At 51.1% G+C, this 16,807-nt stretch overlaps 7 protein-coding genes across 7 annotated transcripts; all 7 read left to right on the forward strand.

The window, feature by feature from the left end:
• Positions 1 to 880: 880 nt before the first annotated feature.
• Positions 881 to 1,420, forward strand: JKF63_00584 (uncharacterized protein; the record flags this gene model as incomplete). The annotated part of the gene is made up of 1 exon (XM_067896635.1): positions 881 to 1,420. The coding sequence occupies one exon, from the start codon at positions 881 to 883 to the stop codon at positions 1,418 to 1,420; it is 540 nt and encodes a 179-aa protein (XP_067752792.1).
• A 612-nt stretch (positions 1,421 to 2,032) lies between these two features.
• JKF63_00585 (uncharacterized protein) lies at positions 2,033 to 3,508 on the forward strand (the record flags this gene model as incomplete). Its single annotated transcript, XM_067896636.1, has 1 exon — positions 2,033 to 3,508. The coding sequence occupies one exon, from the start codon at positions 2,033 to 2,035 to the stop codon at positions 3,506 to 3,508; it is 1,476 nt and encodes a 491-aa protein (XP_067752793.1).
• Positions 3,509 to 5,746: 2,238 nt separating this feature from the next.
• JKF63_00586 (uncharacterized protein) lies at positions 5,747 to 6,268 on the forward strand (the record flags this gene model as incomplete). The annotated part of the gene is made up of 1 exon (XM_067896637.1): positions 5,747 to 6,268. The coding sequence occupies one exon, from the start codon at positions 5,747 to 5,749 to the stop codon at positions 6,266 to 6,268; it is 522 nt and encodes a 173-aa protein (XP_067752794.1).
• Positions 6,269 to 8,621: 2,353 nt separating this feature from the next.
• On the forward strand, positions 8,622 to 9,128 carry JKF63_00587 (uncharacterized protein; the record flags this gene model as incomplete). Its single annotated transcript, XM_067896638.1, has 1 exon — positions 8,622 to 9,128. The coding sequence occupies one exon, from the start codon at positions 8,622 to 8,624 to the stop codon at positions 9,126 to 9,128; it is 507 nt and encodes a 168-aa protein (XP_067752795.1).
• A 2,434-nt stretch (positions 9,129 to 11,562) lies between these two features.
• JKF63_00588 (uncharacterized protein) lies at positions 11,563 to 12,927 on the forward strand (the record flags this gene model as incomplete). Its single annotated transcript, XM_067896639.1, has 1 exon — positions 11,563 to 12,927. One exon carries the CDS (start codon positions 11,563 to 11,565, stop codon positions 12,925 to 12,927), a length of 1,365 nt encoding a protein of 454 aa, XP_067752796.1.
• A 1,030-nt stretch (positions 12,928 to 13,957) lies between these two features.
• Positions 13,958 to 14,299, forward strand: JKF63_00589 (uncharacterized protein; the record flags this gene model as incomplete). The annotated part of the gene is made up of 1 exon (XM_067896640.1): positions 13,958 to 14,299. One exon carries the CDS (start codon positions 13,958 to 13,960, stop codon positions 14,297 to 14,299), a length of 342 nt encoding a protein of 113 aa, XP_067752797.1.
• Positions 14,300 to 14,937: 638 nt separating this feature from the next.
• Positions 14,938 to 16,674, forward strand: JKF63_00590 (uncharacterized protein; the record flags this gene model as incomplete). Its single annotated transcript, XM_067896641.1, has 1 exon — positions 14,938 to 16,674. The coding sequence occupies one exon, from the start codon at positions 14,938 to 14,940 to the stop codon at positions 16,672 to 16,674; it is 1,737 nt and encodes a 578-aa protein (XP_067752798.1).
• Positions 16,675 to 16,807: the final 133 nt, after the last annotated feature.

A 16,807-nucleotide genomic window follows, 5' to 3' on the forward strand; every position in this document is an offset into this window, starting at 1 on the left:
TCTATCGCTGATGAGCAGCGCAACGTAAAACGCACAAATCAACGGCTCTGCGCGTAGCGTTGTTGTAACCCCCCTCTTCCCCTAGCGCTTTTAACGTTTTTGTACCACTAATTTGGACAGCCCAGGTGGCATCGACCTTTTCCCGTGAGTTTCACGTTGTTGGAACTCAAAGACGAAGCAAATCAGTCTTCTTATCTCTCGCTGTTGGCAACGCACTGCTAATTGATTATCGAGTTGTACATTGTGTCCCGTTCAACGCAAAAATGGATACTCGTCTTTGCTACTATGTTAAATTTTCTCAGGGCGACTACAAGAGCACGTACAACTTCAGTGTGAGGCGCTACAGGAGTCATCTTGACATGAATTCCGATCTGTTGGCGAGCTGAGTGACGCGCATGGCAAGAAGAATCGATTTAGACAAGAGGGAAAGCAGAATTTTTCAACACTTTTTAAAACCCGAAGCATCATTGTCAGGGGAAAAAAGTAGATCCACATAATCATGGTCGAATCACTTCGTAATTTTTCGAGGTAAATTCCTCTTCTGATCTTTATTTATTTTCAACAAAAAATACAATGCTCGTGTCTTCTGTGAAGCTCAAAGCGATTTCTGCTGAACGCGAGCGACCGCAATGCGTCCATGAAAGTGTCTGGGATGGATTTCTTTTTTCTTTCTCTCGTGTAGTGCAATTCATTAGACGAGACTGATCTTTTGGCTCTTGGGTTATATCACGCGACTGACTTCTGCTAGTCTATATGATGTTCCGTGCAAGAAGCAAAAGTTTACCTTATCATTTCCCCTCTTTTCTCCGTACTTTTAAAGAAGAAACACATCCATTCTGTTCTCAAGATTCCTACATGTTATTTTGCCGCATCTCAGCAAATGGGTCTTCTCACACTCCTGCGCAAGCTCAAGAAGAGCGAGACAGAGCCGCGCATGCTGATTCTGGGTCTTGACAATGCTGGCAAAACTTCGATTCTCCGCAAGCTATCCGACGAAGATCCTACCACAACACAGGCAACTCAGGGGTTCAACATCAAATCCATCAACTGCGAGGGGTTTAAGCTGAACATGTGGGATATCGGTGGTCAAAAGGCCATCCGCGCGTATTGGCCCAACTACTACGATGAAGTGGATTGCTTGATCTATGTTGTTGATGCCGCGGATCGGCGCCGCTTACAGGAGACATCACAAGAGCTTGACACGCTTCTGCAGGAAGAAAAGCTCCGGGAGGCGCCGGTTCTTATTTTCTCTAACAAGTGTGACCTCGCCACTGCCCTGTCCCCGGAAGATGTGAGTACAGCGCTCAACCTGCACAGCTTGCGCGACCGCAAGTGGTCCATCCAGAAGTGCAGCGCAAAAACTGGCGAAGGTCTGCATGAAGGGCTGGAGTGGGCGGTGAAGAGCCTCAAGTCCAAGTAAAGAGTCGATGATGCGCTTTTTGCACCTTTTTTTTTGTTTTCCAGACGGTGACCCCGATTTTAACGACAAGCTTTAGGGGGAAAAGGAGTACTAACGATTGGTCGTGAAAAAAAGCATTAGAAGCAGCTTTTTGTTTATATCTATCTTCCCGCGCTATTTTTGCTCATGCACAAAGGACCCATACAACAACAGACGCCAGTAACAGACCTCACTCTACCAAAGCAACGCGTGTCTACTTTGAATAGTGGCTTACATGCGTGTTTTACATCTGTCTTGAAAAAGCATGCGTTTTCCTTCATCGTGAGTAAATGGTGTCGTGCCATTGACAGCGAACGAAATAGAGCGGCTTCTCGCCGTGGGTGTTTCGAGAATACCTTACAGGTTGCGAGCAAGAATAGTATGTTCGCCCTCCACTTTTTTTTTCGTACTTGATGGCTTTGGCTCCAAAAGATTCTCAGCTCAAACATCCCCTTTTATTTGCTTCGTCGCTCATGTTTAATGCTATATATATGCTCGAATATTTAGCTCTCAGCTCGCGTTCGACGCGAAAGTAAGAAACACGTATCTTTGCGCTTTGAAAGTCATCTACATACATCGAAATTAGGGGCTGAAATGTTCTGTGCCGTGAAACATCTGCGCGCGCCGCTTGCGGCTTTGAAACCTGTCCTCGCTGACTCGATTGCAACGCAAAACGCGATCCGTCGGATGATTGGTATAGCAACAGCCCGCAAGGTAAATGCGAGCGCCATCAATAGCGTTTCAGAAAAGACGAAAGGTGAAGGTCTAGCGGGCACAACGGCTGCTGTGGCAAGCGCATACCATTACCTGATGTCACGTAATCTCACTGATGCCATTGCAGAGGTCGATTCTGTGTTGTTGAAGGTGCAGGATGAGGCATTGAGGCGGTTCGCGATTGGCATCCGCCTGCGCGCGCGCAACGAGCTGCTGGACATTAAAGAGGCGGCATTGAACGTTTCAGGGGGGGCTACAGAGGCGGAGGTGTCGGACTTGCGCTCCAAGCTGCAGGGGGATTACAAAGAGCTAGTGGCAAGCTCTCCTGGGTGCTGGCTGGTGGAGCTGGCGGCAGCGGAGTATAGCCTTTACACCGGCGCGAACGAGGAGGCTTATAACCACTTCGTTTCCATCGAGAGGAAGATCCAGGAGTATATCAAAACCCCCATTCACGTCTCGGAGGTAGTAGCTACGACCGACAACACGAACGAATTCTCTCTGATTGGTTTTCAGGTGCGACGCGCTCGCCCTGGTGTGAAACCGGAGGGTGTCAACGCCATGGTGGCTGAGGGAATGACAAACGTGATGGCCGATCCCGCTGCCGCGAAGGCTCTTACACAGGCGAAAAAAGCCTTTGGTGGACAGCTTTCCGACGAAGAGGCACTAGAGCTCGCGATCACACTTCAAGAAGCTAATGTTCACCACCACTTTCACGATTTCTTCCCCACAACTCCAGAACACTATGAACAATGGACATCCGAGGCTGCGCAGTCGACCCAGCGGCTGATCCAGGAGGCGTTGACGCCCCACAATGCGGGTCTTAAGCAAGAGGCTGTAGAGCGTATCCGCGCTTCTGTGCCCAACAGGGCTTTCTACGACTCGGAGGAGAAGCTGCGCGCACTGCTGAAGTCCGCACCGAAAGATAAGAGTATTATCGCCTCTATACGCGAGACTTTTGGACCTGGGCCAAGTACTCCGATCAGTTCGTCGGATCAGGCGGTTGCTGACGCTGTGGAATCCGTGGACCTGGTGATTGTCTCTTCAGATACGGCTGGGGCGATAGACTATGCCAAACGCGGAAAGGAGATCACCAAGGCGCTAGCGACACAGCTCCTCTACCGCACACAGGTGCAGAAGTGTGTTGCACTGGTAGAGATGAACCGCTTCGCGGAGGCCGTGGATGCCGTCACTCCGGTGATTAATGCAAACGAGTACATTTACATGTGGCGCGCATTGTTAGCTCGCAGCCGCGCGTACAAGAATCTTGGCCTCATCACCAAATCAGACAAGGACCTGAAGGAGCTAAACCGCCTCAAACAGAGCCTCACAGAGCGGACGCCATATGAGAAGAAGTAGACATTCAGGTGAGGTTGCGTATGCGGTGCGTCTGCTGCCGCCCGCACAATTTAGCACTGTTAAAGCATTTTCGTTTCTTCCTTAGAAAAAAACGGACTTATTTCTTATCTTCACTTTTGTGTGTATGACCCATCTTTGTCCTGGTTTCGTTCTTCTGTGTTTTGCTGGTCTTTGTCGTTTATTAGTTTTCCGTTTGTCTTCGTGTAGGAATACCCCGTGGCAGAACGGAGTTGCTGGCATACATTTTATTTCCCATCAGTAGCATTTCGTCTCTATTCTCGAGCGTGGAAACTGCCTCCGCCCCATCAGTCTCTCTCTCTTTGACCTGCATGTAAAATCATGAAAGCAGTTCCCTTCCCCCTTTTCTTATGCTTTGGCAGCTTTGAGATAAGAGTTGGTGTCGGGTCCCTCAGTCTCCGGGAGAAAACTCCGTGTTTCTCCCTTCCTCTTTCGCTTTAGCATCCAGTTGTGAATGGTTTGTCAAGTTCCACACAACACCGTCGCCAGATGCTAAGTGGGTAATAAATACCCTGAGGGTGTGTGTGTGGGTGTGTACATGTGCCATACACTGCCAAGCACTGCATGTAATGGGAGACGTTTCCACAGCGCACATGCAGAGTTTGAAATGAGAGCAAATGTGTGCTACCATTGCCGGAGTGGCAGCGCATTTGAGCACCGATTTCTTTTTGTACCACCACTCGCTCTTGGTGAGGTTATTGTGGGTTTCATGGGTCGTTTCTTTCTCATGGCATCATTGCGGTTTCATATGCACACCACCCGACGTGTTGTGAGGGAGCTGACTCTGTATCCCTCACTTATGTCACCCAAGGACCAAGCTTCTCGCGGCCAGGTTCTGTTGCACCGCATTGTGTATCCGCTCTTCTTCTCCCCATTTCCTGTGTACATTCATTCATAACTAAGTCTCCCATCTGAGAGCTCGTCAGATTCACTATCCTGATTTTACCACCATTCTTTCGCGTCTTTTCAGACGCCATTCTCCATTCATTTCCCGCACATTTGTGCCCACGTTCACGATGCCATTCTCCAAATATGTGCTGATGCTCTCCCCGCCCGCCGTTCACAGCACATATCATGAGTTGTACTCCAAGTCCCTCCTCATTAGGGATGTTTCACTCCACTTTGGAGTCGATTGTATGCCTGATCGTATCTAGTCTTCCGCGTGCTACCCTGTTACTTCTGTCTCATCATTTTGATGGCAGTGGTCTCAGTGGTTGCGGACATTTTAAATCTCCACGCTGCTGGACTTCTCGATGGGCTTTGTGACCTCTTTCGGTATCCTGTATGTTTCGCATTACTACAGCGTTCGGATCTCAAGCAGCAATGTGACGCATATCGCAGGAAGTGGTCTATTTTGGTCTTTCCATCGCTGCCGCCACCGATACCCCTGATGTTGTATAGCATTTCCTCCCTTCTTATCCCTCCATGGGTCTCGATTGGCCATGTCGTGACGACGAGGCCCGAAGGCGTCTCGTTGGGTTGGCTCTCCCAAGTTGCTTGCTTAATATATTTTCTCCATAATTCCCCCTTCCCCCTTCCCCACACACACAGTGCTCGCTAATTACGTGAACACCGCGTAGCGGAAGGACGTCAGCACAAGGTGCTGATCTTCGCATTCCTGCGCGCGATGATATCTTCTGTCTTCTTTGCTTTTGTTTCCTGTCTGCTGATTCCAGGAGGACATGCATGGTGCGGTACAGCCTGCTCTTCTAGGCAAAAACAAAAGACTACCTGATTGATAGAGGCTGACACCCGCAGCAATCTCGGCTTTTTCCCTCAACTGTGTCCCATGACGCACCCCTGAAACAGGACGCTGTCCTTGTCACGCATGCCGTTCCCCAAAAGGGAGAGGGGCTGGTGTTAGCTCTCCCCTTTCCTATTCTCCTCTCGCTTCATCCTTCTCCCCCTTATCCGTGAGCAAACTATACGCAGTGAAAAAATTCAAGTGGCACGAGTGAGAGGTGCACTATTGAAGGTGGTGTGTGGATCGAATTCGCACTTCCCACTTCTTTCCCCTTCACATATTTGTTCTATCAGCACTCTTCACAGGGATTCGCACTCACCAAAGCATAGGAGCATACTTCGTGGTTGGAACAGCAGCAGTAGTCATACGTGTAGTTGTTCCCGCGCTTGGCCACGACACCTCCCGGTTGCTTTCGCGCCCGCGTTGGGACTTCCCTCTACGTTCTTGAGAAGGGGTCTTTGAGGTCAGACAGTAGCATGCTCACCCAGCTCCTGCAGTTGGCCGGGTTAGCTCAAAAGTGGCCCGTGTTTACACGGGAGGAGGTGGGGATGCACAGCACAAGTGAGTCGTTGTGGATTATCGTCGGGAATTCCGTGCTCGACATCACGTCGCTTCTAGAGCACCATCCCGGCGGCAAGGGCGCTTTGCTGAAGCGAGGTGGTGGCGTGAAGGACTGCACCGAGGACCTGATGTTTCATGGAAGAGCAGCACGCCGCGAAGCGCAGAAATACAAGATCGGAGAGTTGTCACCGTACGACCTCCAGAAAGCTCCCCCTAGTTCCTCTGCCGCCCTTCCGCAGGTTGTGCCGGCGCTGCAGACTTCACCTGAGACTCGCACAAAGGTATTTGTTCCAAGCAACCTTGATGAAAGGCATACGTTCGGCAGCGATTCAGAACAGTGGGGGGGCGATCCGGAGGATCATCCGTTATCATCGAGTGATACCGATATCGTTGCATCACTGGGCGTGAAAAGCGAGCAGCCGACTTCTCTAGAGTAATTATTAGTTTCTGTTTTCCTCTACTCACCTTGCACGTCCTAGAAGGATTAATGAATTGATGTATCACTGGGATCGGGTTCTGTTAAAGGTCTTCTCTTCACTCTCTTTTTTTTTTCCTGTGTTCCCTTGACCCAGGCCACGGGTCTATGCGCAGGAGGTCCACTGCTTTTGTTCTTATCTGTTTTTCACCCCGTTTCCATGATAATACGCTGATGGCGCTTGTCAGCATTACAACTTATGTGTTTTAAAATGATTTGGGTCTTTTTTCACTTTGCCTTGAACAAAAATGTGCTAGCCAACAACAACAAAATACACCTACACCTACACACCCACTCTTGTTGTAGATTTTCCTTCGGTGTTGACCAGGAAAAAACATGCATACGCACACACACACACACACAAAAGAAAGTAAGTGCCATAAGGCAAGGAAAGTATGCTAACCCCTTTCTTCCAAATCCACAGCGCGGGTGTGTAGTGGTCGTCACAACATTGGAAAAGATTCACCGGCAAACCGTTGCTGCTAATCTTTCCATGCCAACAGTGCAAAGCACAGAAGCAAACCGATGGAAGGAGAAAAAAAGATTGATCAAAGGGTGAAGAGGAGAACCTAGCGCGCACGCACACGCACCCCAGCCTTTCTTTCAAAGAGGTAACCCCCTAAAAAGCAAAGTCTTTTTTATCTTGTTTCTCTTGACGGGCATGTACAGACGAAAAAAAAAGGGTCCGTCGTCAGCGTTTTTTTTTTTTTGCCACGGTCTTCTTCACCAGAGTGGCACGATGTCTGCCTCTCTGCGTTCCGATGTCAATACTCTTCTTTCCCTGTCTTTCTTTCTCCCTTACATCACTTCTTTCTCGCTTGGTCTCCTGCTTGCTTTCCGTCTTAGTTTACGTTAATGTTTCTTCACAAATTCAGCGAGAGAGAGTGTGTGTGGTGCAACAGAGTTTGTGGGTACTGTTTCGTGTTGAACTGCAGTCATCGCATTGTACTTGGGTGACTGAAGTGTGTTTCCTTTTGGTCTGATGGGACCCGCGGATGGAAGAATCGGTGGTGAAGTTCCTGGTATCTCGGGAGTCGCTTCCCCGACTGCTTTTTTTTTTCTTTTGTGTGCGTGACACTGATTGCGATGCATCGCATTTCAGCTCAATGTCGAACTGGAGTGACGCCCTGGGCTGTGTTACGTGAATACGCACGCTGCTCAACTTTTCCTTGAGGTGGTGTGGAAGAAATGTAGAAATGAAGTTTGTGTTTTTCGGAGTATTCGTTGTTTTCCTCTTTCAGCGAGTTGCCCCAGAGACGGTGAACACAATCCAGCCTATGAAGCGGGTGTCCCTCTTGATTCTTCTTGATTCAGCTTTTTTCTTTTGTGTACCTTTACATCTCCAGTTTTGTTACGCTTGTAACTTTTGTTTTCCACCTTCCGCTTTTTCCGCTTCCCTATGTGTGTGTGTGTTCGGCTTTCGAAAGTGTCCCTCGAGCATAAAGAGTATCACCAGAGAGAGAGTACATTGCGGTTCATTACACTTCCCGGAACCATGATGATCAAAGATGAATCCAATACCAGGATTTGGCAAACAGGGCCTGATAAACGCGCATTACTGACGCAGTTCACTCCAAAGGGTTTACGATCATCACACTCAGGCGCCTACGCGAAGCTGCTCGGTGTACATGCTTCCATCAATGTGAGGCGAACCCAGACTACTACTGCCTTTCCGTATACCCTACCCCTTTCCCTTTCTTTGCTTTGAAATTTGTTTTTTGTTTCACCCCTCACGCCTGTTCACATCAGAGAGCTATCGGTGCAGCCACATCTAAGCCTGTTCAGTCTTACAGGTTCCCCTCTTCTTTCTTAGCAAAGCGGCGCAGTGTCTGACGCCGCCCCTGTAGCTCCCACTGCGGGATTGGAAGAAGCTAAGGGGAACAAGCAAAGACATTAGGGTTGCAGCTAATATTATTTTTTCTTCCGTCTTTCTGCTCGTAGTTTTTTTCTTTTTTGGACGAAAGCAACACAAAAGGCCGTGCTTTTGTTTTTCTTCCTGAAAGCCTCGCCAAGGGCTCTTTGTGCAGTAGTTGCGGTGTGCGAGGACCGGTCACTCATTCAATCATTCTGTAGTTCTCTTTTTCCCCTTCTGTTTCCGCGCCCCCTTTTTCTGGGTCTCGTCTGGTGATTTTTCCTTCCCTCCCTCTTTGATGTGTCACACAGCACGCACACTCAAGTGGTTATATCGAGAACAAGGCCTCTGCCTCAACAAGGAACTCAAGCGGCCACCTTCCTGTTGCCGTGAACACGTTCTTTTCATATCACATACCGTATACCTGCAGAGAAAGGGACCACACGGTTTTCTTCAATTGAATATGCTAAACGATTTGCTGTGTCTCAGTGGGCTCAAGAAGCGATGGCCTGTCCTTAGCGAGGAAGAGATCCGTATCCACAATACGCGGCGATCTTTGTGGATCGTCTCGGGGGGTTCCGTGTACGATGTTACAGGAATGCTGGGATCACACCCTGGTGGAGAGGCGGCTATCCTCCGGCGTGGTGGGGGGTCGAAGGACTGTGAAGTTGACTACAAGTTTCACAGTCGATACGCACGTCGAGAATGGGACAGTCGAAAAGTGGGGGAGATCACGCCCGAGGTAGCTTTGAGGCTGTTTCCGCCACGCGCCATGGTACCTGAGTCGAGCACCCGACCTCTTATCGCATCTGGGGCAGGATCCCCACCCGTAGGTATCTCGCGGGCTCACATGAAAAGCCGCGAGGAGAGTCATACGCGCACAGTGAGCGCATACACCAGCACTACATTGACACCCGACGAGCAATGCCACTGCTCCAATGTCTCGACCTGTCCACAGCGGGTACGGTGAGCGCTCTCTCTTGTTTGCACCACTGTCTGCGTACGTGCTCAGCGGTGACGCAGCATTTTGCCGAAATAGGAGCGAAGGCCTTGCTGACATTTCTTCTACCATCGACCAGGCCCCTCCCTGCCTCCCTCCCCCCTAGTGGCGACTTTGTCACCTTTCCGACAGGAAAGGGGAATCGCGAGAATGAAGAGGTACACTGGCCAAAATGTTTTGCTGCAGTGTAGCCCACAAGCAGTAATTCAGCCCAAGAAGAGCTCGAACGGCTTCTGCGTCTTCGTGTGTGTGTGTGTGTGTGTGCTCGCGGGAATCTTTCAACTCACTCGTGAACACCTTAAAGGAAGAAATTGTAATGTTGCACCTTGCGTTCTCCGTTTTGATGTCACTGTCGCTGTGCTGCGTTGAGGTCCTGGGGAAGGGAACAGTAAAAGATGAGTGTAGAGCATACGCGCATTGCCAACCCATGCGTGTTTTTTAATGGCACTCTAGCTCCCCTTTCTCCCCCCCCCTTCCCTCCCCCTGCTTGTTCTGAGCGTCAACCCTTTGATCTCTTTTTTTTTTGGTTCTGGGTTATACACAGTGCATGCTCGTTTTTTCTTCTTCCACACCATCACTTCTCTGCGTTTACTTACATAAGTACGTGTGTGTGTGTGTGTGCGCGCATCTGTGCGTGTGTTTTCAACTTCTGTTTCGGCTTACGCCTCGCTTCTCGATTTAGGACTTCACACACTCTCCCTTCCGTTGTGAGAAAGTATGTTTGTATGTTTGTATGTTTGTGTATATGTGTGTGTGTGTGTGTCCTCCCTTCATCTGGAATTGGATTGGGAGAAAAGAAGCAAAAGACCGACGGCGTCTTTTTCTTTCCCCATCACTGTTTCGAATGACACGCAGGAAAAAAAAGCGGAAACCAAAGCACGCGCACACAACAAGAAAACGGAAGGTGCATGACTTAACTTGAGCGCTACAATCCGACAACTAAATCCAACGTTTTTATTTCCTCTTTCATTTTCATGGTCTGAATGGCCTTTCCCGCCACTGTTTTTTTCTCCCTCCCCCAGCATCTCCAGTCTTGTTATCTTGTTCAAATTCGTTTCTGAGCTCCTCTCTCTTCATATCCCTTCATCTCCTTTTCCCTCTTCACCATGCGAGCGTGTGTGTATGCTTCTCTTCATATATCTTCTTTTCTAAGAGTAAGCCTCAACTTTCTCTTTTTTTTTCCGACTCCTCTTTTGTGTATTTCATCCAGGATTCACATTGACCAGGGATGCCTTGGCGTTGTTTGCTTTTTCCGGGAGGGGCTCCAGTGCTCACTCTGTAAGTCAAGCAGCACCAATCCCCCGCCAACTTCAGTACCACTTCTGGTAGTGATGGTGCCCAGGTAGCTATTGCGTGGAGGGTCATCTCTCTGTACGGATGTCGGTGGTGGTGTCCTGAATGTCGTTTGGCTAGAGTGGCTGGTTGTCGTGAACACGCTTGTACCAGCAATATGACAAGAAAAGTGCAAGCGTCACTCATACACATCTCACCTGGATCTCCTTCCTGATTGGTGGGTGAGCAAGAACCATCCCCGAGGGATGCACCACGTAGCGACCAGCATGATCGAGGCGGCCTGCGAGGCTGGCGTCGGGCAGGGATGGAGGTAGAGGCTGCACTGGGATGACTGAGCGAGCATTGCACCCCCGCAGGTTCTACCTCTCCTACGCACGACACGCGATTGGCCTGTTGACAGACGAGGTAAGGCTGAGCTGAACTGAGGTCATGTTCTATAGCTTAATGGACGCTCTGGGAAGAGATTGTTTTCTCAAGCCCTCATCTTTTTTTTTCGTTTGCTTTCGGAGCTTCAACAATTTCCCGTCAACTGTTTAAGATGCCATGGAGTTTCATGTCCTGGTTATGTGGTAGTGAACATACACACACACACACACACTCATCGATACACCCACCTGAAAACCTGACTCCATCACAAACTGAAAACCAAGGAATGAGCACGGGGAAGTGAGGGTCTTCTTCTTTTGCGTGTTCTTGCTCGGACTCGGCGTGCAATAAACGTTGCGAGGAATGCGCGATGCTTTGTGTATGACATTCTGGCGACACTGTTGTCGATCCACACAGCCCCGCGAATGTTTTTGCAGCAAGCCAGTACGGGGACCCCTTCTGTGCGTTTTTTTTTTTGACGCACGGCACTCGCAGAGGTCACAAATTTCAGCTATGGCTTCTATTGTTACTCTCCGACATCTCCGTTCCCCCCCCCCCCCTGCTTCACTTGTCGCCTCTACTGTCGTGCACGCCGTACCTGAATGATGTAAATATGAAGAGTTTGTTCGAATCTTCTGACGCTGTTATCGTCGCTCTCCCCCAGAGGCAGTACCGTGGTTAAAGGCTTTTTTTCCTAGCGCAGACCCCAATTATTTTCAGCAACCTTTTTCCAGGGGAAGTGAGGATGTGCATGAAAGCATTTCTGGGTACCGTCTTCGAGACGCCGAACCGACACGCACTCAATATTATCAAGGATGCTCTCGTTATAGTGCGTTGTGGGGTGATCGAGCAGGTGATCAATCCGGAGACCGATGCTGCGGCGTATGCAAGCGCGCTAAAGGAGGCCTCAGATGCTGGCTACCTCACTCGTCTGAAGAAAGGTCAATACCTAATTCCTGGGCTCATTGATTTGCACGTTCACGCGCCACAGTGGCCACAGCTCGGTATGGCACTCGATAAGCCTTTGGAGGTGTGGCTGCAACAGTACACGTTTCCATTGGAGGCGCGTTACAAGGACCTGGAGTTTGCGGAGAGGTCGTACACCGGGCTGGTCTCTGCGCTGCTGGCGAATGGCACGACGACTGTGGCCTACTATGCGTCAATTCACCTCGAGTCCAGTGTGCTCCTTGCACGCATCTGTTTGGAAAAGGGACAACGTGCAGTGGTGGGTCGTGTAGCAATGGACCTCGTTGATCAGTGCCCCGAGTACTACCGCGACGCCTCGCCACAGGAGTCAGTGGCGCTGTCGGAAGCCTTTGTGCAACAGGTGCGTGCGCTGCCAGGGAACGCAGAGGGCCTCGTGCTCCCGGCTGTGGTTCCTCGCTTCATTCCGAGTTGCACCGATGAGGCGCTACGTGGGCTCGGTGAACTGGCGAAGAAGTATGACTGCCACATACAGACACACTGCTCAGAGAGTGATTGGGAGCACAACTATGTTATTCAGCGGTACGGCAAGCATGACGCCTTTGCCCTCGACGACTTCGGACTTGTGACTCGACGCACCGTCCTGGCGCACTCTGTTTTTCTCTCCACCGATGACATGAAACTCATCAAGGAGCGCAAGGCTTGTGTGGCTCATTGTCCGCTGTCGAACATTTACTTTTCCGGTGCTGTCTTCCCACTGCGAAAGGCTTTGAACATGGGCGTGCACGTGGGAATGGGGACAGACATTTCTGGAGGTCCAAGCGCCTCGCTGTTTGACGCGTGCCGCTACTCACTCGCCGCGAGCCGCGCCCTGGAGAGCGGCACTGATCCTTCTCTGGTTCTCAAAGAGCGCAGTCAGTACCACGACGTCCGCGTGAGTACTGTTGAGGTGTTCTTCGTGGCTACCGCCAATGGCGGCATCTCCCTCGACCTCAAAATCGGTCGCATCGCTCCAGGTTACCTGTTCGACGCGTTGGTAATCGACACCACGATTCCTAACACCAGTCTCACGGTTTTCGACGGTGTCGACACACTGGAGGACGTCTTCCAGAAGATTGTGTACAATGCGGCTTCGCAAAACGTCGTGCAAACGTACGTGAACGGATCTCTCGTGTCGCAGCGGTGAAGGAACTGCGCGCGACCGTTAAAAAAAGGCGTAACTGGCACTAGCAGGGGGATGCGCAGACGCCCGGAAGAATGCAGTACCGTGAATGCAAGTATGAAAAGAAAATGTCGAAGAGACAGACATCTACGGACACCGATAGGTTGTTATATTCAATTTTTTTTTTCTGGAGACACAAGTTGTGTTTTTCAGTTATGCAGCGGGTGGGGGGGGGGAAGGAGGAGGGAAGGTAGGGGGAGGCAAAAGGGCATGTGTAGCCAATCTCGACCACGTGTCCGCTTTAATTGCTCCCCTTTTCGTATTATCTCGTATTTCTTTTTTTTTTTCGAATTTCAAAGCTCCCCAACTATTCAGCGAACTTATTGCTGTGTGCGTCCAGGTCGGAAGACATGAGCCAGTGGTTGGTGGAGAGGAATCCGCGTTCTTCTTTGTGCGTTCGTGTGAATGTCTAAGGATTCAACCTCACAGTATTTTCATCCGGCCCATGCTTCTCATAAAGGGTTGCGCCCACCAGCTCACCCAATGGGCTCGAACTCACTTGATTATGTTGTGTGGGGGTCGAGATGCTACAGAGTCTTGATCCGCGTGAGGGAAAGAAGGAAAAGTGGCTCAGCTCCAATATGCACGCACTGGACTGGGAGTACCAGAGGGTGTTTCTGCAGGGTCACGAAGGGTGCTTCAGTGTGATGGCCCCATCGTTTCGTGCATTATCCATGTACGTTTTTTTTTGTTTTTGTGGCTGCATTTAGCATCCACACCTCTGCTCCGGGAAAACAACCAACCGTTCACGCGGAAGTCTCGGTGACTGGAGCTGACTGAGAGCGTTGTTCGGTCGTCTAGCACAAGAGAAGAATTAGCATCTCTGGCAACTTCCCTTTCCCGATATTTGATTTGTTTCCTTTTACTCCTTCCTATCTTTTATTCTCCCCCCCTCCTCCCCCCTCCCCCAGCGCTTCACCACGCACGTGAGACGCACGTGCATGCAAACACAGATCACACAAACACCCACTGGTGCCATTATCCGCATTTAGTCATGGAGGAGCCAAAGCAGACGCTCTACATACGAGGATTGCCAGACAAGCCATCCGCCAATGAAGTGCGACGTGCACTGTATCTCTACTGCACCCAGTTTGGCCCAGTTCGGGCAGTTCTGTACAATAAATCGAAGGAGTTTCACGGTCAGGCATTTTTAGTCTTCACGGATGTAGGCACAGCCACGACGGCGCGTCGTTCGCTACACGATCGCGTGTTCTACGGCCGCCAAATCCAGGCGTTTTATGCACACACACAGGCATTCTGTGTTGCTCCCGGGGAGCGCCGCCGCCGCGATCTGACGCGCGACAAGAAACGTTTGTCTTTGTTGCAGAAGAAATAATAAGGGCGGGAGCGGGCACTTTGGGGAGCGCACGCGTTTCCACAAAATCAAGAGAGGGAGGTGTCGCACCGCATGGTTACAGAAGGCTTCTGCGTGAGTTCATTTTTTTTTTTGTATGCGACTCGTGAGGTAGAGACGTTTCTCGAGCTGATGGTGTGAACCCTCATCTACTGACATGGCGCTAATGGTCCGAAGTGTAGCTTGTGTCAACTGTTGTGTTTTCAGTGGCTCTCTGTGTCGTTGAGGCCACGAAATGGAAAAAAAAGCATAGCTGAATCACCGGTCTAGTCTATCCGTGCAAGGATTGTATGGGGCAATCATGGCATTTTTACGGTACATGAGGCTTTTTCCCACGCACCGAGATGCAGCGCACTCTACTTCGCAGCTTCTCCTGGTTTGATGCCTCCCTGTCATGCTCCTTGAAGACATGTGCCCGTCTGCTCGTCTTTTCGCCTCTCATCTTTAACACCTTTTCGTGTAACACGCTGCTTAAAAAAAAATTCTTCGCCTTCGACTCGTGCTTTCCAGAAAGGACTTTGTACCCCAGTTGTGCGTATCTCTTGCATCCCGTTTTTTTTCCTGAGAGTGCTGTGCGTTGGTGGTGGTCATTTGTTTTTTTTTTTTTGCGCTTTCGTGGCATGGGCTCTCGCGACTTTAGTGCGAATTCGCAGCGTGGCCGAGACCATGTTGGCTCTCTAGAAGATCCGGTGGAACGCTTCGCGCAGGTTCTCAAACAGTTTGTCCGGCAGGCGGCCACATCCTTATCCCCAAATACTGAAGCAGCCAATGTGCACCTCGGTGACCCTTTCGCTTCCAGCTCACCGACCCACCGCCACCGCCGAATGCCTCTGGACTCGGTGCTTATGGTACAGTCGCTGGAGAGTGCTTTGAGCGCGGCCGCGCCATGCGACTGCGGCCAGCGATGTGACAGCGTCACAGAGGCCGGGTTGTACCTCCTTCGCCTTACTCGCGTATTGGAGCAGCGGGTTTTGAAAGGCGTCCAGCAAGATACGGAGAACGCCGTGGACTACGAAGCAGGACTACCATTTTGTGAGGCTCGGGTAGAGGCGGCGACTAGCAGCACCATTGTAGGCGAATCGTGCTCGGACACCAGCACCATCCGTAGCCGAGGACGGCGTTTTACAGTTCCAGATACGCGTCTTTCTCAGCCGTCCTCTACACAGTTAGTCAACCTTCTCCAAACGAAGCTGACGGCGAGCCCCTCGCTCACGGAGGGCGAGACCGTGTGCAATCTTCTTCGCTACCATGCCCAGCTGACGTTGGAGCTCCAGCAGAGTATGCTTTGGTGCATATGTCGACTCAACGACATCATCGCGACTTTCTCCGAGGAGGATGGTGGGATCTTCGGAGTGTTGACCGATTCACGTGCTGCACAGGTGCAGTGGCTGTTTTTTGATGCCATCGTGCAGTCCGTCACGTATCTTCACCACCGGTGGGGCGAGGACCCAGCCTGCGCCGGATCTGCTGAAGCGATGGGTGAGGCGTCCGTTTTGTTGGATCGGCTAGCGCAGGCTGCTCAGACACTTCGGCAGACCCCACGTTTCCCACAACTGCGGGTGTTCGAGTCTTCTGGGAGCGGAACGGCCCGCCTGAGCTCGCCGCCATTTACATCGTGGCCTTCAAGCTCACATGCGATGCGTTCTAATGGTGACGCAAGCACACTGATGTCTCGCATCTCATCTCAAGCGGCGTCCACCGCAGCAAACTCAATCAGCGAGTGCCTCGGTGTTGGCGGGGCTGACTATCCTGAAAAGCTCATTGCCCAGCAGCTGTGGTGTGCGCAGCAGCTGCTGTCCCAGCGTTTTCCAGCGTACACTCCCGCGTGGGAGGTTCTTGAGCGCACGCGGTGTTCTATAGAGTCGCCTGGTAGCCCCACACCAACGACACCTCACAGCGACACTCCCCAGCATGTGGCCACACACTTACCTATATCATCACCGGTCCTTTCTGTCGAGCTCGAACGCAAGTGGCCTGGTTTGCATGACGGTAGCTCGCCGCCGCCGTGCGTCGTTGAAACGCAGCGAAAGGGTGGGCGGCCGTACGATTTGCTGCAGGAGCCGGCGCTCCCCTCCAGAGGCCTGACGTTCAGCGAGAATCGGCCGGCAATGGAGGAAAACGTTGTCTTGACGGGTAGGTCAGGCGCCACGTTTTCCGAGGGTGGCCTCTCTGCCAAGTCGCACGATACCCTTCCGACACTTCCGGCGCCATCTTTGTTGCTACCTGCTGCGGGGTGTGCTTTGTGGGACAAGTTCTTAGCGTCAAACAACCTCTCGCGGACTGCGACACTTCTTGCCATCCAGCATGTGTCCGCAGGCTCGATCTCGTCGCAGCCCCACTCCCTCCCAAAGACGTGATGCGGCACGTGCACTCAGGGCACTCCGGAGGCTACCGGGCTTCCCTTGAGGTTCCAGTGCACAAAGCAGACGTAAACACGTCAGAGCGGGATCGTTTTTGTGATTACAGTAATGAGATGGAGCTGTCTCGTAA

The sequence above is a fragment of the Porcisia hertigi genome, chromosome 36 (assembly GCF_017918235.1).
Source record: "Porcisia hertigi strain C119 chromosome 36, whole genome shotgun sequence".
Lineage (NCBI taxonomy): Eukaryota > Euglenozoa > Kinetoplastea > Trypanosomatida > Trypanosomatidae > Porcisia > Porcisia hertigi.